Source organism: Giraffa tippelskirchi, chromosome 7, assembly GCF_054371585.1.
Source record: "Giraffa tippelskirchi isolate mGirTip1 chromosome 7, T2T-mGirTip1v1.2.pri, whole genome shotgun sequence".
In the NCBI taxonomy this organism is placed as follows: Eukaryota; Metazoa; Chordata; class Mammalia; order Artiodactyla; family Giraffidae; genus Giraffa; species Giraffa tippelskirchi.
Window position 1 is genome coordinate 52,927,551 of NC_137281.1, and position 16,503 is coordinate 52,944,053.

General features: G+C 43.3%; 2 protein-coding genes across 6 annotated transcripts in view; one reads left to right on the plus strand and one right to left on the minus strand.

Annotated features, from left to right (window-relative positions):
• CENPN (centromere protein N) overlaps nucleotides 1-13,948 on the minus strand; it is a 21,883-nt gene extending 7,935 nt beyond the window's left edge. Inside the window, exons 1-7 of one of the 3 annotated variants that reach the window (XM_081513577.1) lie at nucleotides 13,859-13,948; nucleotides 11,356-11,537; nucleotides 10,016-10,061; nucleotides 6,452-6,511; nucleotides 6,100-6,176; nucleotides 1,515-1,691; nucleotides 281-382 (exon numbers count right to left, since the gene is read on the minus strand). In XM_081513577.1, the coding sequence (XP_081369703.1) occupies nucleotides 281-382; nucleotides 1,515-1,691; nucleotides 6,100-6,176; nucleotides 6,452-6,511; nucleotides 10,016-10,061; nucleotides 11,356-11,526 (633 nt within the window). In that variant the 5' untranslated portion in view covers nucleotides 11,527-11,537; nucleotides 13,859-13,948. Of the gene's footprint in view, nucleotides 1-280; nucleotides 383-1,514; nucleotides 1,692-6,099; nucleotides 6,177-6,451; nucleotides 6,512-10,015; nucleotides 10,062-11,355; nucleotides 11,538-13,337; nucleotides 13,481-13,858 lie in introns of those variants that run through there. The other 2 variants (XM_081513575.1, XM_081513576.1) reach the window with 2 other exon arrangements.
• Nucleotides 13,278-16,503, plus strand: part of CMC2 (C-X9-C motif containing 2) — a 15,670-nt gene continuing 12,444 nt past the window's right edge. The window contains exon 1 of one of the 3 annotated variants that reach the window (XM_081513581.1): nucleotides 13,278-13,968. The gene's annotated coding sequence lies outside the window, so the exon portion shown is untranslated. Of the gene's footprint in view, nucleotides 13,969-14,004; nucleotides 14,063-16,503 lie in introns of those variants that run through there. The other 2 variants (XM_081513580.1, XM_081513582.1) reach the window with 2 other exon arrangements.

A 16,503-nucleotide genomic window follows, 5' to 3' on the forward strand; every position in this document is an offset into this window, starting at 1 on the left:
AAAATAAATTCTGATTGGAATAGCTGATTAGGAAATAGGGGGCCTATAACATACACTCCAATGACCAATGGGCAGTATAAACACAATACAATTATGAAAAGATGAAAGTGAGGAATTATCTTATTTCCTATCATGTTTGCTGAAAACTTTCTCCACTTCAGGGACATCTGATGTGATCTCCTGTTGTTGGAGGTAGACTTTCCCACCTGCTCAACTTCTAAATTACACATGAAAGAGAAAATGGAGACTCAGCTTTAAATAGAGTCACTGATGGGCTCACCTGATTATACTGTTTAAAAACAATAGCCTTAAGAGAGTCCAGATACCGGCTTCTGAGGTCCATTTTCACAATCTGATGGTGTTTGGTAGCAACTGTCAGTGCCTTGAAGTGAAAATTAGCAAGATTATTATTAATAGCATTACTGTGTCTATCCCTGTATTTATAATACTTGTTCAGAAAAAATGTGGGAGTTGTAATCAGTGAATAATTTCTACTTAAAAGTGAAAAGAAATCCAGAACAATTAAATCTCATGGTCTGTTACTCAGCTTGAAAAACAAAATCCATGGCTAGTGGCATTAAGATCCTCAGAAAGGTAAGGTCTTTTGTGCCATTTTTAGAAAAGAGATCCTATTTTTTTTTTAATTAAAAAAAATTTTTTTTTTGGTCAAACTACACAGCAGGCAGGATATTCGTTCCCCAACCAGGGATTGAACCCATGCTCCCTGCAGTGGAAGTATGGAGTCTTAACCACTGGACTGCCAGGGAAGCCCCAGAGTGATCCTGTTTAAAGTTAGGAATTATGATAAATTAAGGTGAGAGTTAAGAATAAAGGATGAATACTCAAATGTTACCATTTTTGATGACTAGTTGTTAATACTACAATGACACTACCATACAAAAATGCAAATAGAAAACGCAAATTATAGACCCTATGTACCACTCTGGTTTCTGTAATAAAACATCTTCAGAAAGGAACCAGCACAACTGTTAAAAGCAGTTCTTTGGGTGAGTGGGATTGGGGAACAGGGGTATGAAGTCTTAAAAGATGGTTTAGAGACTTTGTTGGTTGGATTTTTACCTCGATTGTGCATTACTTCTCGATTTTGAGACAGTAATGAAGAGTTCTAAACCAGTGCTTATGTTGTGCTCTCACTTGCAGAATAATAGTACTTCCTGCTCCTTATGGAAGAAGAATTATGGGTGGTATTTTACATCAAATTATATTGAGAAGTTTAAACCTACATGGCCCTGAAATAAGGATAATACAAGAGCTGACTCATTGGAAAAGACCCTGATGCTGGGAAAGATTGAAGGCAAAAGAAGAGGGCAGCAGAGGATGAGATGGGTAGATAGTATCACCGACTCAATGGACATGCACTTGAGCAAACTCCAGGAGATAGTGGAGGACAGGGGAGCCTTGCGTGCTGCAGTCCATGGGGTTGCAAAGAGTCGGACACAACTTTAGCAACTGAACAACCACAATACTATCGCTTATAGTAGTTGGTTCCATACCTGACCCAGAAGGGGTAGATTGCTCTTCAGTTGGGAGGACGAAGTGAAGGCATATGGAGTTTGGGAATAGTATACCACGTAAGCAGGTTTGTACTGGTTTGGCTTTTTATACTGTGTTCCCCAGGCAATTCGAATCCATAATGAGTTCTCCTCAGCGTCTCTGAAGCTGACTGTCACCTTATTAAAAAAAAAAAAGACATAAGTTCCCTAATTAACATCTCATGTGGCACCAACAACTGACGTTTTTAGGGGTGAAGGATATCACTGGCCGAAATCTGGCAGTTTTTCTCCTATTTCTCATTACAGTGATTTGGGAAATCTCTAGAAAAGTGTTTAGTGGTTGCTTTGTAAAGATACATTCGTGCCTTGCAAAGTCTTTTGGTAGGAAAAAAAAAATTTAAATCCCACAATTGGTGTATGACATCACAAGTTTTCAATAATTTCTTGGGCTTTGTCCTGAAAAAATAGTAGAAAGGGACAGAAAATGGGCTACCTTTTTACAACTGAAACATAGTTTTTAGTTTGTCTCTTCTTTGTAAGTTTTCCCAAGAACTTTCTATTTTGAAGTTTTATCTGATAAGATGTGCAGTTAATCCTTTCTCTCACACACACGCACACACACACACACACACTCCCCGCATCACTCCCCAGTTACGCTTCCTGTGCCCTCTCATACCAGCTTCTCTCCCCCGTGGTTCTGGGCAGGAGTTCTTAACTTGAAGTCATTGGTTATAATTCAGGGCATCTATGGACTTGGTGGGGGGGAAATTTCGTCTTTACTTGTGGGCCTCCCTGATGACTTAGACAGTAAAGAATCTGCCCGCAATGTAGGACACCCGGGTTCAATCCCTTATTTGTAAGTGAAATTTAGCATCTCCTTCAATTGTGAAAGTAGGCATCAAGAGAGTAGAATTTTAGGATGTTATTTTATTGTCCACAGAAATCTCAAGTATTTTTATCACGTTACAATTGTTGCATGGGCCTCAAGAATATCATTTACACTTATTAGCACTTTGAAGCTAGTTGTTTTTAGACCCATTATGAGATTATTTATTATGTTAATAAAGAAGCACATGCATTACTATATCACAATTTGCCATCTTAATGCCTTTATAGTAACTGTATTTTTAGTATCATTTGCTTCCCCTGTGATTCTGTAGATTTTATTTTACAGCATTTAAAAACACACTTCTGAGAAGTAGTCCATAAGCTTCACTAACAGCCAAAGCGTCACTGCCACAGAAAGGTTAAGACACCTGTCCTAGAGCAGCTGGTGAGTCACTCTTCACTCCTGGGCACTGGGAGATACTACTTGGCATGACGTTGCCATCATCAGCCTTTGGGAAAGTTGGGTCAACCAGCCACTAGTTAAGTTATGCAGAGGAAGGTAAAGATAAGCCAGGAGACCTCGGCTGAGGAAAGGGACGAGGACGTGTTGGTCAGCCCGGAGTAGAGGGATGGGGCAGACAGAGAAGACCCAAGGCCTTTACCTGTTTATCCTCATCTATACCTTCAGCGCACACAGCATGTCACTCTCCGGCTGGCCTTTCAAGAACAGATGTGACCAGTAAAAAAGCTCCTTTGTCCCCCCAGCCCCATGCTGTTGCTACTGTTCAGTCGCTCAGTCGTGTCTGACTCTCTGCGACCCCATGGACTGTAGCACGCCAGGCTCCGTGGGGCTCTCCAGGCAAGAACACTGGGGTGGGTTGCCATTTCCTTCTCCACCAGCCCCCACTAGTGTGCCTGAAATTCGTTGATGAGGCAGAAACTTTCGGACCATGGTAGAGATAAGAAGAGATCTAACAACTGAAATACAAGGGCATCAAAGTAGGAGGAAATGTGAGTGTTTCAGATGCTTTTTCTCCTTGCATGGTAGGGGTGGTGGCCTGGGGTTCAGAGAACAGAAATCCCTGCTGTCTGAAAGAGGGACAGGAAAGACGGTCAAGTGAGGAGAAGGCGCAGGGAAGGAAGATGCATATAAACTCTGAACTGGACCCGAGAGAGAGAGAGAGACGCTCTCTAGCTTTCTTGTTTTGGGTCAAGTAGGGTGGGTGTGCTGGCTGCAGTTTTGCAAGAGGAGTCAGCCAGTCAGTTTGAGCTTCATGAGAAGGCTGCTTCCAGAAGGGTCCAGACCGTATATCTACAACATTTCTGGAGAGCTGGCCAGGGATTCTGTGCCTATGAGGCTCTTTGTTTAAGAAAAAAAAAAAGCAGGTGCATGCAACATACTCAACAGTCCAGATGGGACTCTCCTATAACCTCTGCAGAGTTCACAATTTCATGGTAACAAGAGTTTTCAAATAATATAATCCAAAATAACAACTTATTCACAAATTTTAAATAATAATAATAAAAAAGAGACATCTTCTTTTGGTTCACAGTTTTCTTTGAATTAATTTATAAATTAAATATGTCCTCACTCAAAAGGCTGAACATTTTGTTTTGTTTTGTAAACCTGATAAAATGATTCTAAGGTTCATCTGGAGGAATGGTTAGGACATTTCTGACAAAGAAAAATAATTGGGGGTAGGGGTAGGATTGACTTGTCTTAAGGGTTATGAAAATGTTTTAAAAAACTAGTGATTAATGGAATGGGGAGTTTGCTCCAGGCAAGTGGCCCCCCCCCCGATACCAAAACCAGAAGCAGGAAGAGTTGCCTACAGGTCACTGGCAGGACCACTGTGAGTGGTCTCCCTGTTAGGGCAGAGCCGGCCCCTGGAGTAGACCAGAGTAGGTGCTCTCTGCAGGCAGCTGCTCACTCAGGCTAAGCTCGTGCTCCTGCTGGAGACAAGCGAAGGGAGCAATGGGGAGGGGTCAGTGGGATTCCTTCCACGTAGGGGGCACAGCAGGAACAAGAAGAAATATTTCCCTCCAAGAGTCTTGTGGCAGAAAAAACAGGGCTTGAGGATAAGCCTGGGGAAAGGATGTATTTTCTCTGAGAATTAAGCATGTTTATAAGCAGTAGAGTAGGAAGCAGAAGAGAGAAAGGAGTCAGGATGCAGAAGAGAACAGAGAAAAATAGAGCAGAAAAACTGGATGAGGATGTAGGAGATGAATGCACAGCACATAGAAGGGTCGTTGTAAGAAAGGAGATGAGGGAACATGTTCGGTGACAAGTGGATAAGTAGAAAGGAGGACCAGTTCCAGACTAAAGGATGAGGTAAGGGGATGGAGGTGACATCACCCTTACGGCAAAAGGCAAAGAGGAACTGAAGAGCCTCTTGATGAAGGTGAAAGAGGACAGTGAAAAAGCTTAAAACTCAACATTTGGAAAACTAAGATCATGGCATCCAGCTCCATCACTTCATGGCAAATAGATTGGGAAACAATGGAAACAGTGACAGACTTTATTTTCTTGGGCTCCAAAATCACTGCAGATGGTGACTGCAGCCATGAAATTAAAAGACGCTTGCTCCTTGGAAGAAAAGCTATGACCTAGACAGCATATTGAAAAGCAGAGATATTACTTTGCTGACAAAGGTCCGTCTAGTCAAAGCTATGGTTTTTCCAGTAGTCATGTATGGATAATGATAGCTGGACCATACAGAAATTTGAGTGCCGAAGACTTGATGCTTTTGAACTGTGGTGTTGGAGAGTCTCTGGAGAGTCCCTTGGACTGCAAGGAGATCAAACCAGTCAATCCTAAAGGAAATCAACCCTGAATATTCATTGGAAGGACTGATGCTGAAGCTGAAGCTCCAATACTTTGGCCACCTGATGCAAAGGACTCATTGGAAAAGACCCTGATGCCGGGAAAGATTGAAGGCAGGAGAAGGGGACGACAGAGGATGAGATGGTTGGATGACATCACCAACTCGATGGACGAGTTTGAGCAAGCTCCAGAAGTTGGTGAAGGATAGGGAAGCCTGGTGTGCTGAAGTCCATGGGGTCGCAAAGAGCTGGACATGACTGAGCGACTGAACTGGACTGAAGGGGATGGAGAGACAAGTCAAGGAGTTTGAGAATCAAAATATGCTCCAAAAGGGAATGCCAATGTGCCAGAGGATGGGCATAGTGAGGTGGATAGGACAGAATTTGGGGGCATTTGTTAGTCTTCCTCTATGCAAGGAGGACTAAGGCAGAGTCAGGTAGAAAGGAAATGAAGCAGGGGAGGCTGTGAAAAAGCTATCACCTCAGCCTATGACAAGATGTGAAGTGGTGCTTGGCTCTCGAGCTGCAATGACCAAACTGTAGCCATGAGCCACCACCCAGGGCTATGTAAGTAAAATTCATGATTGTTAAATAAGATGAACATTTTTAGATTCTCACACTTCAGGTTCTTGGCAGCCACATGTAGCTACTTGGCTGTGTCCTGGACATCTCTGATCTAGAACATTTCCATCAATGCAGAGTCCTACCAGGCAGTGCTGATCTTGAGGAAGAAGCAGAACCCCTGAATTGAAAGGTAAGGGGAGCAGAAAATTTTTACAACGAGCACAGTTTGTCTTTGATATCAAGTAGGATAGTATGGAATATTACTAACTGAAGTTCTTGCAAATTAAAAAAACAGGGTAGTGACAAATTTTAAGTGCACGGATACCATGAAATTGAATCTCATGGAAATTCAGATAAATTCTATTCTTACATTTTTTAATGCTCTCTGAAGAATTTTCTTGAATGAACTTTTGAATTGTTCCATATCAAAAAGGTCAATGTCGTCACCTGTCAAAGTGAAAAGAAAAATCAAGAAAAATCAAGAGAGGTACCCTGTCTTCAATACATTTGCAAAGACCCTGAAGGTAAGAACAATAATGATCAAATCACACAGACACTGCCAGTATCTCTGACTCAGCATCACCAATTTCTCACTTTTCTATACATGAGTAATAATCACTTCATTTGGAAAGAAAAGAGATTTAAGAGGAACACGCTGCTGTTCCTTTTTAAATTGCCCAAATATCAAATACAAGTGTTTGGTTTAAAATGAGAAACATTACCTGGTCCTTTAGTCATCTGAAAAACATCCCAAATTTTCTGGTGCCGATGAAACTGAGTATCTGAGGGAGGAAGAAAGAGCATGTCAGAGAACTTTCAAGCAACGGGCTTGTAAGTACATATTTTTAATTATGTGAAAGTGGAGAAAATAACAGTAATTTACAAATTAACTTATGCACATTTTTCTCTGAAATATAAGTTTTCAGTGGATTAAATTTACTCCAATAAAACAAATTATAATGAATTACTCAACATAGTAGAGATTGAGCCTTTATTCCTAGACCATTTATTCTGTCCATACAGGTCTACTCCACAGAGTGCTGCATCTCTCCAGCAAGCCAGCAATGATGTGTTCCCGGCACTGGTGTTTCCATTGACTTTGCTTATTCTGGACCACTCTTCTCCTAGCTCCTTGGGCACCTCATCTGGTCTCTACTAAAACGCCACCATGCAGAAAGGCCTCCCTGAGCACTCTACCCAAATTGAACCCCCATCCCACTGTGGTTTTTCCAGTGGTCATGTACGGATGTGAGGGTTGGACCATAAAGAAGGCTGAGCACTGAAGAATTGATGCTTTCGATTGTGGTGTTGGAGAAGACTCTGGAGAGTCCCTTGGACTGCAAGAGATCAAACCAGTCAATTGTAAAGGAAATCAACCCTGAATATTCATTGGAAGGACTGATGCTGAAGCTGAAGCTCCAATACTTTGGCCACCTGATGCACAGAGTCAACTCATTAGAAAAGACCCTGATGCTGGGAAAGATTGAAGGCGGGAGGAGAAGGGGATGACAGAGGATGTGATGGTTGGATGGCATCACTGACTCTATGGGCATGAGTTTGAGCAAGCTATGGGAGGTGGTGAGGACAGGGAAGCCTGGCGTGCTGTAGTCTATGGGGTCACAGAGAGTCGGACACAACTGAGCCACTGAACAACAATGACAACATCCCACCCTGCTCAAGCTTCCTTCATGGCACTTATCACTACCTGACATTACAGCATATATTTACATGTTCATTTGTACACTTGCTTGTACACATGGGATACTGGACTTAGTCTTGTTCATCTTATTACCAGTGTCTAGCCACTGCTGCTGCTGCTGCTAAGTCACTTCAGTCGTGTCCGACTCTGTGACCCCATAGACGGCAGCCTACTAGGCTCCTCCATTCCTGGGATTCTCCAGGCAAGAACACTGGGGTGGGTTGCCATTTCCTTCTCCAATGCATGAAAGTGAAAAGTGAAAGGGAAGTCACTCAGTCGTGTCCGACTCTTCGCGACCCCATGGACTGCAGCCTACCAGGCTCCTCTGTCCATGGGATTTTCCAGGAAAGAGTATGGGCTGGCATTAAATACATGTATTTGATGACTGACTGAATGAATGGATGAATGTATGATACAGAAAGCACCCTTTAGGAGTTACAAACTTAAGAGTATCTTGGATTAAAAATGGATCCAGTAAGTTATTGAGCTCAGTCCCAACACATCATCATCCTGGCTTTACTCAGTCCCTGTGCTGACCCCCATCTGCATCCATGTCTTTGGACCTAGGACCAAGGTGCTCTGTACCCCAAAAAGAGGGACTGTGGGCTCCAATACTCAAGGGCACCAACCTGCTGTACCTTTGAACTATTATTTTTCTTGCCCTGTGTATCTTTTTTTCCTTTTTTGGTGCCTTGGTGTTCTCTCCCTATCCCAGTCTGTTTATGGCGATGGCCTGAGAAATCTTGATTATCTAGTTTTGTCTAAAACAGCTGTAATCAGGTACAATGTGATGTCTTCCCTTAAAGTCAGCATCCAAAGGGTTTTATTTCTTGCTGGTATTTTCTTTCTTGGTTCTGTGTTTCAGAGTCCAGATGGTCTGCTAAATGACCTCTGAATAAGGTTGTTATAATAATAATGGAGATGAATCATTTTTTGTTGATAATGATTCTTTTAAACACCATGCAGAAGTTCATGATAAATGGCAAAGAATTAAGTACAAATGCAGACATTTCCTCAAATAGTACACATCTGAGACTAACGCATGATCTTTGTGACAAGCTTGGTCCACTTCTCGTGTCCACTGTCTTAGTCAGGGGTCCACTTTCGTTCTAGTGGCACATGCAGACCCTAGAGCCATGCATGCCTCTCTGACTCAGGACCCCCTTGACCACACCACATGCAAGTCCAGTCAGTGTTATCCTTACAAGCAGCACTGTGATTATAACAAATCCTCAGAAATAAATTTTCAAATTCTGTTAGCAATAAGACAAAGCCTAGCAAATATTTACTATGTGCTTCAGTTCAGTTCAGTTCAGTTGCTCAGTCATGTCCAACTCTTTGCGACCCCATGAACCGCAGCACGCCAGGCCTCCCTGTCCATCACCAACTCCCGGAGTTTACCCAAACCCATGTCCATCGAGTCGGTGATGCCATCCAACCATCTCATCCTGTCTTCCCCTTCTCCTCCTGCCCCCAATCCTTCCCAGCATTAGGGTCTTTTCCAATGAGTCAACTCTTCGTGTGAGGTGGCCAAAGTATTGGAGTTTCAGCTTCAACATCAGTCCTTCCAATGAACACTCAGGACTGATCTCCTTTAGGAAGGACTGGTTGGATTTTCTTGCAGTCCAAGGAACTCTCAAGAGTCTTCTCCAACATACAGTTCAAAAGCATCAATTCTTCGGCGCTCAGCTTTCTTCACCATCCAACTCTCACATTCATAGATGACTACTGGAAAAACCATAGCCTTGACTAGGCGGACCTTTGTTGGCAAAGTAATGTCTCTGCTTTTAGATATGCTATCTAGGTTGGTCATAACTTTCCCTCCAAGGAGCAAGCATCTTTTAATTTCATGGCTGCAATCACCATCAGCGGTGATTTTGGAGCCCCCAAAAGTAAAATCTGCCACTGTTTCCACTGTTTCCCCATCTATTTGCCATGAAGTGATGGGACCAGATGCTATGATCTTAGTTTTCTGAATGTTGAGCTTTAAGCCAACTTTTTCACTCTCCTCTTTCACTTTCATCAAGAGGCTCTTTAGCTCTTCTTCACTTTCTGCCATAAGGGTGGTGTCATCTGCATATCTGAGGTTATTGATATTTCTCCTAGCAATCTTGATTCCAGCTTGTGCTTCCTCCAGCCCAGCGTTTCTCATGATGTACTGTGCATATAAGTTAAATAAGCAGGGTGACAATATACAGCCTTGATGTACTCCTTTTCCTATTGGGAACCAGTCTGTTGTTCCATGTCCAGTTCTAACTGTTGCTTCCTGACCTGCATACAGGTTTCTCAAGAGACTATGTGCTCACTATATATCAATTACTGTGCTAAGAACTTTTCAAGTCTCATCTTACTTAACCCTCACAACAATCCTGTGAAATACAGGTTGTTATTATGTCCATTTGATTTAGGAAGTCTGAAGCTTAGAGAAAGGTGACATGACTTGGCAAAGGACACAAGACTGGTAAGTGACAGAGCTGAAATATGAAACCAGGTCAGCTTGACTCTAAAATCTGAGCTATCACATACAAAACTGCCTCTCTGATGAAACTGGACTGGTTAAGTTTAAATACAAATCATCAAGACTTACAAATGATGTCTAAAAGGGCTGCGTCATTGAGACTTGCACGATTCTCCTGAAAGAGAATATAATAATATTTTTGTAATTATGGTGCTAGGTTTGGTTCCACTCCATCTACAGCACATCTTAGGGTTGCTTAGGACAAACTGAAGGCCCTCTCAATACTGTACTGACGTGTCTCCCACCTATGCTCTTCTGTTAAGTAACAAATATGCCTTCTGATTCATGTCCCAGTATGGGCTCTCACAACTCTTCTCCCATGATCTACTCTTCATTGATCACTTTTAACTGTCTGTTTGGTCTTTTCAATCAATGGTATCCTTCCAGACCTCCTCTATACCAGCGTTCTCAACCAGGGTGACATTGAGTGACATTTTGAGTCAGATACATCTGTCTTGTGGAAGCTGTCCTAGAATGTAAAGGCACATTCCTGGCCTCTATTCCCTGGAAGTCAGCAGCGGCCACTCCTAGTTTTGACAGACAGAAACATCTCCAGATATCATGTCTTCTGGGAGCAAAGCCATCTCAGCTGAGAACTACTACTCTATACGTACACATTTGTATGTTCTCATAGTATATAGTTTCTTTTAATGTTATACATAAAGATCTAGTTTATTCTTTTTAACGATCGAAGAATATTTTGTTAAGTGGATATATCATTATTTACCTAATCTCCTAAGTATAGTTAGTTCCAATTTTTTTTGTGTAAATAATGCTAGTTAACATCTTTATTTATATGTAACCATTTATATATAACTAGATATATAAATGTTTATCAATTATAATATCATATATACCTACTTATTTTTTATGTTTTCTATATGTGTAAATATCCAGAAGTGGAATTGCTGGGTCATAAAGTATATTTATTTAAAAATGAATGAGGGAAGGGTATACTGGGTATATAAGGGTATAGTAAAATTCTTTGTACTATACTTGCAACTTTTCTGAAAGCCTGAAATCACTTTAAAATAAAAAGCAAATAAGTAAATAAATACATGTGAAAGAGAGTGTCTCTGCATAACTTGATGAACATATTTGAGTATTATCTTTTCATCTTTGACAATCTGATAATTTAAAAAAAGAATACTGCTCATTATTTTAACTTATATTGTCTGTTTCTTCTCCCTTGATAATCACTTTTTTTTTTCCTCACTAATTTGTAAGCATTCTATGTAAGTTGAAAAATGCAATTAAAAATTAGCACCTTTTCCACTATAGTGGGACAGAGCCGTCCTCACGTCACAGCCTAGAGCTACTTAAATCTCTTTTGGACTAAGGAAAGGAAAGAAAGAGAAAAACCTAAGGGTAGCATGATATTCAAGGTTAATCATTTTGAACTCTGTTACCTCACAAAGCAGAACCAAGTCCTGAACAATAGATTCCTTTCTCTGTCGAAAGTTTACAGTCTGCAGTTGATTTTCAGACAAAAAATTCCAGGTTTTTAGGATTGTCATCATTTCAGTCATTGGGATTTTCAAGATGGTCCTCCTGAAAAACTCAGCAAGAGTTTCATCCATCTCTTTGGCACCTGAATAAAAAGAAAAAGAAAAACAGCACAACAAAGTATTAAGCAAACACAAAAGTACAACTCAGTGAATTTTCAGCATCATAATTTTAGCCAGAATTATGATCTGTAGGTCAAACACCCAGATTTTTCAGGCATTCTGCAGAGAGTATTTCAACAAGAGGATTTTATCTTAAGTGTACATTTAAACATGTTTTAAGGTTTTTAAAAATTAGTGTTCTCTCTCTTTTCTTGGCTACAGTATTTTGATCTTTTGATAGCAATAGTACGTGAATCATTCACTCATTTACCTATTCATGTATCAAATTACTAAGCACCCATGAGTGCCAGGCACTTTTTTAAGCACAGAGGATAGATAGAGCTTTAACCAAAAATGACAAAAATTCCTGCCAGTAGGAAGTGTCCTTCCTAGCTGGGAGAGACAGGCAACAGGAAAATCACAAAAAATGTTAAAAGGGGTAAGCGCTGAGGAGAAAAGGGAGCAATGTTAGGAAGCTAGTAGCATTGAATATGGAGCAGGCTGGGAATGGGTGGGGGAAGAGGAGAATGGAGAGCAGGCCTGAGAGAAGGTGGCATTTGAGCCAATTATTGGGGGAGGAAGAGTAAGCCATGTGGCTGGTTGTTGGAGGAGCTCTCCAGGCAGATGGAATAGCAAGTGCAAAAGCCTTGGGGCCATCAAGGGGAGAAGGAGACCTCCAAACAGGTCAGAGAGGAGAGTGAAAAGGCACAGAGGAGGAGGTGAGGAGGGCCGTGTTTATGACAAGAAGTAGAAGTCAGTCTGTCAATCTCACCCACTTCCACCAAGACTACGGGATGTACAAGGACAAACAGAAGAGATTCCCCTAAAAGGATCGTGGCTATGAATTACTTCTACCATTTAAGCGTTTGTTGAATGGCATATGATTTATTACATTATATGATTATATATTATATTATTAAGCTCCGCTACGGCAGGAACTATGTTTGTCTTATTCACACCTGCCTTCCTAGACTCTAGAACAGTTTCAGCCCAAGAACTGTTTTAGTGGAAATACATGTTGAATAGGAAGCCCCAAAGTATTAGATACTCTCTCTAAGAAGCCGTGCCTGAGGAGATAAACAACCTGGGAAGGATTAGGGTCCAACATCCAGTGACAATATCAAGCCAACGTCCCCCATCAAAAACACTGGAGGTGGGGGTGGTTGTTAAAACGCAGACTCCTGGTCCCAACGATTTAAACTAGGGGAGGGGAATGCAGGGGAAGTGCTTGAGATTTCTGCATTTTTACAATTAGTGTCTTAATTCTGGCTGAAGTTTGGGAATGTCATTCTAAAGAATTCTGGTAGAAAGAGGGAATGGAGGGAATGCAACCTCATCAATAAAACTGAAAACCCTTGAATAAACTCTTCTGATTCCCTGTGATTATCTAATTTCTTTCTACTTCCCTGCGCGTGGCAGTGTCTGGCATATAGTAGGTACACGAGATACAACTGAATGAACGCCATGACCAAAAAGGTCCCTGTAAATATACACCGCCGAAGAGCTGCCACAAGGAGCAGCAGTAATGCGAGACGAGACCAAAAAGGACGGACACCAAGGTTATCCCAAAATCAAAACACCCTAGTCTGAGGGAAGCAGCAACCGAAGGCTGAGTGAGTTTAGCCCTTGACAGATCTGGGCGGTGCCAGCGTGACGCAGGCCATACGTAAGGCCCCGCCCACCAGGTCGGTTGTGATGTCACGACCCAGCGTCTCCACCCTCTTAGCCTCAGCCTCAACTGAAGTTCCCAGCCTCAGGCCCGAGACCAAGGACTAGTCCCTCACCTTGGGACCCGTGGCAGTCACAAGAGAGTCGCCTCAGAGTCGTAGGACGTGGCTTCTTCTAGGCTCCCGCCACATCCCGCCCGATCCCACGCCGCCAGGAGTTCTCTTACCGTCCCACATCGCCTGCCGGCTCTCTCCTCATCAACTGTTCCCGCCCGCTGCACCTTCAAAACCACCAATTGCAGTTCCCGCTGTCCTGGAGCCCCGCCCACCGGGGGGCGCCAACTCTGGACTGTACCCTCGCCACAGGGGACCGTGTGAGGAGAGCGACAGAAGTGAGCCCCGGGCCCCTCGCCTCACTCTTCTCAGCAGAGAATATTTTTTGAATGCTTTAATCCCCGTCACGAAATCTGGCTTGTCGGTTCCCCTTCAAGTTTAGGCTCTGCGGCGCCTCGGCGGACTCGCTCTCCCTCCCCTCACAGTGCCTGAAAATGGGCCCGTCCAGGCAGGGCGGCGCAGGCGCCTGAGGCGGCGAACGGCGGGGGCTGGCGGAGCGGGGTCAGCAGTGGAGGGCGCCTTGCCTTCGCCACCCAGAGCTGGCCCGGCTCCGGCGTCCAGGCCGCGCGTTTGGAGGCGCAGAGTCTTCGCTGGTGAATACCGCTTCCGCTCTCCGGGTGTGGCCGCGAGTCGGGTGAGTCTCGGGGGTCAGGGCCGTTCGGAGGCGCGCTCTCTTCCTGGCCGCGTTGTGCGGGGAGGCCGCGGGACACCCACCGGCCCCCCCTCAGGTCCCTCTCAGTGTCGCGCCCCGCCGTGTCCCGTCCTGCCGGGACTTCCCGCCGGCCTCGGGGGTCGGGACCGCCGCGCTGGGTTTCCCGGGGCTGTAGAGATCGACCTGAGCTCTCCGCCCTCTGGCATTCTCTGAGGATGCGCTGGTAGTTGAGAGCAGGGTTCGGGGTAGACATTCGCTCTCTGCCCCACAACTCTCGAGCTGGTGACCTTGGGCAGGCTCCTCCCTCCTCGGTTTCCTTGCCTGAGAAATGGGTGTAATCCAGAGCCTAGGTTGTGAGAAGCGCTTAACTACGTGTCTGACACGGCGAGCGCTTCCTACGATGTATGGTTGTTATTGCTTTTGGGGATCCAGGCGTTCTGGGTTTGCTTATGGGAGCCTGTTAGGGCGCCTCTCAGCTGCAGTGGAATTTTCCACTAGTCCGTCCTGAGGATCCAGTAAGATCCTCATCAGTAGACTTTTCAAGGAAAGTGACAGGCAGGTCCCTTTTATCGGCTTTAAAGATGACCGAGCTTGTTTCACAATAAGTGGTTTATGAAGAGTTAAGTAAATCCTAGTACTGCTTTAAATGCATGAAGGAAGTTTGCAATGACAAAGGAATTCTGTTGTAAGATACTCCTTGTGTCTCCTTTCCTGTTCATACAGGCTGCTGCACATGTTTGGTTGATTTAAAACGACCCTCATTTCCCACCATTTTTAAAAAAGAAAAACTAAGTTAAGGTCCGAATCAATGCTCAAATCTGTGATAATATTGCATTCAGGAAACATTTATTGGGCATATGGCATGTGCATTTAGGAGAATATCTCCTCCCTTAACCTGTGTGTTCTTTGATGGTTATGGACTAATCTTTTTTTTTTTTTTGCTCTGAACTTCACTTGATTTGACAGAGGGCTCAGCTCCAAGAAAGTGGTGATAAATCCTAGTTCAGGGAAAGCTTCAACTGGGTCCATGCCTTAAGAAATGATGTGAGGTTGCTCTCAGTAGCAGTAGGGGCTTGGTCTGTACTCGGAGCACTTGTCACCTACTCAGAAGCCTCTGTTTAGATTTGGTCATTTTGCAGCTGTGATAAGTAAAAGTGGGTGGGGAAGGTCATCCCCTACTATGTCTGCTACTTCTGCTCTATACAGTGCAGTTTGAAGTAGAGAGATACTAATTTAACTAATTCTAGAGCTTTCTGAAATTAGACTTTTAAAAAATATATGTTTTAGAGAGCAATTTTTTCCTGGAGAACAGATTGTTTAGGCTCTGAACAAGAGCCTTTTCTGGCCTTGTTTTAAAATGACATTAGAAATTGTAACTGTAGTGTGAATTTCTTTCTGGTGAAGCCACACAATAGCAAAATCTCTATAAAGAAAGCCTTAGTGGCATTAAAATATAGCGTTTCCCTCTTGTGATTATATATCTGCGGAAGTGTGTTATTAGAATGTTTCCTCTCTTTTCTTCACTAGAGTGCATATATTGCTTGTGCTCAGTTTTTTTTCCTTCTAAAATTGTGCCACCTGGTGGTTGAAATCTATCATAGACTCAGTTCGGTTCAGTTCAGTCGCTCAGTCGTGTCCGACTCTCTGCGACCCCATGAATTGCAGCACGCCAGGCCTCTCTGTCCATCACCAACTCCCGGAGTCTACCCAAACCCATGTTCATCGAGTCGGTGATGCCATCCAACCATCTCATCCTCTCTCGTCCCCTTCTCCTCCCGCCCCCAATCCTACCCAGCATTAGGGTCTTTTCCAATGAGTCAAACCTTCGCATGAGGTGGCCAAAGTATTGGAGTTTCAGCTTCAACATCAGACCTTCCAATGAACACCCAGGATTGATCTCTTTTAGGATGGATTGATTGGATCTCCTTGCAGTCCAAGAAACTCTCAAGAGTCTTCTCCAACACCACAGTTCAAAAGCATCAATTCTGTGGCGCTCAGCTTTCTTCACCGTCCAACTCTCACATCCATACATGACCACTGGAAAAACCATAGTCTTGACTAGACAGACTTTTGTTGGCAAAGTAATGTCTCTGCTTTTAAACATGCTATATAGGTTGGCCATAACCTTCCTTCCAAGGAGTAAGCGTCTTTTAATTTCATGGCTGCAGTCACCATCAGCAGTGATTCTGGAGCCCAAAAAAGTAAAGTCTGACACTGTTTCCACTGTTTCCCCATCTATTTCCCATGGAGTGATGGGACCAGATGCCATGATCTTAGTTTTCTGAACGTTGAGCTTTAAGTATAGACTACTTGTTAGATTTTACCTCAGTTTTGGTAGAATAAGGTGAAGCAGTGAATAAAATAAAACTATAAATTTTGTATCTTTAGCGAGAGCTCCCTATTGCTTCTACCCTCCCAGCTCACCCCCAAGTAAAAGTTACGATTGCTTTGCAGGGACCTATTAGACAGTTATAAAAATATCAGATGTCACAGATGAACATTGGTATCAATCTGTGC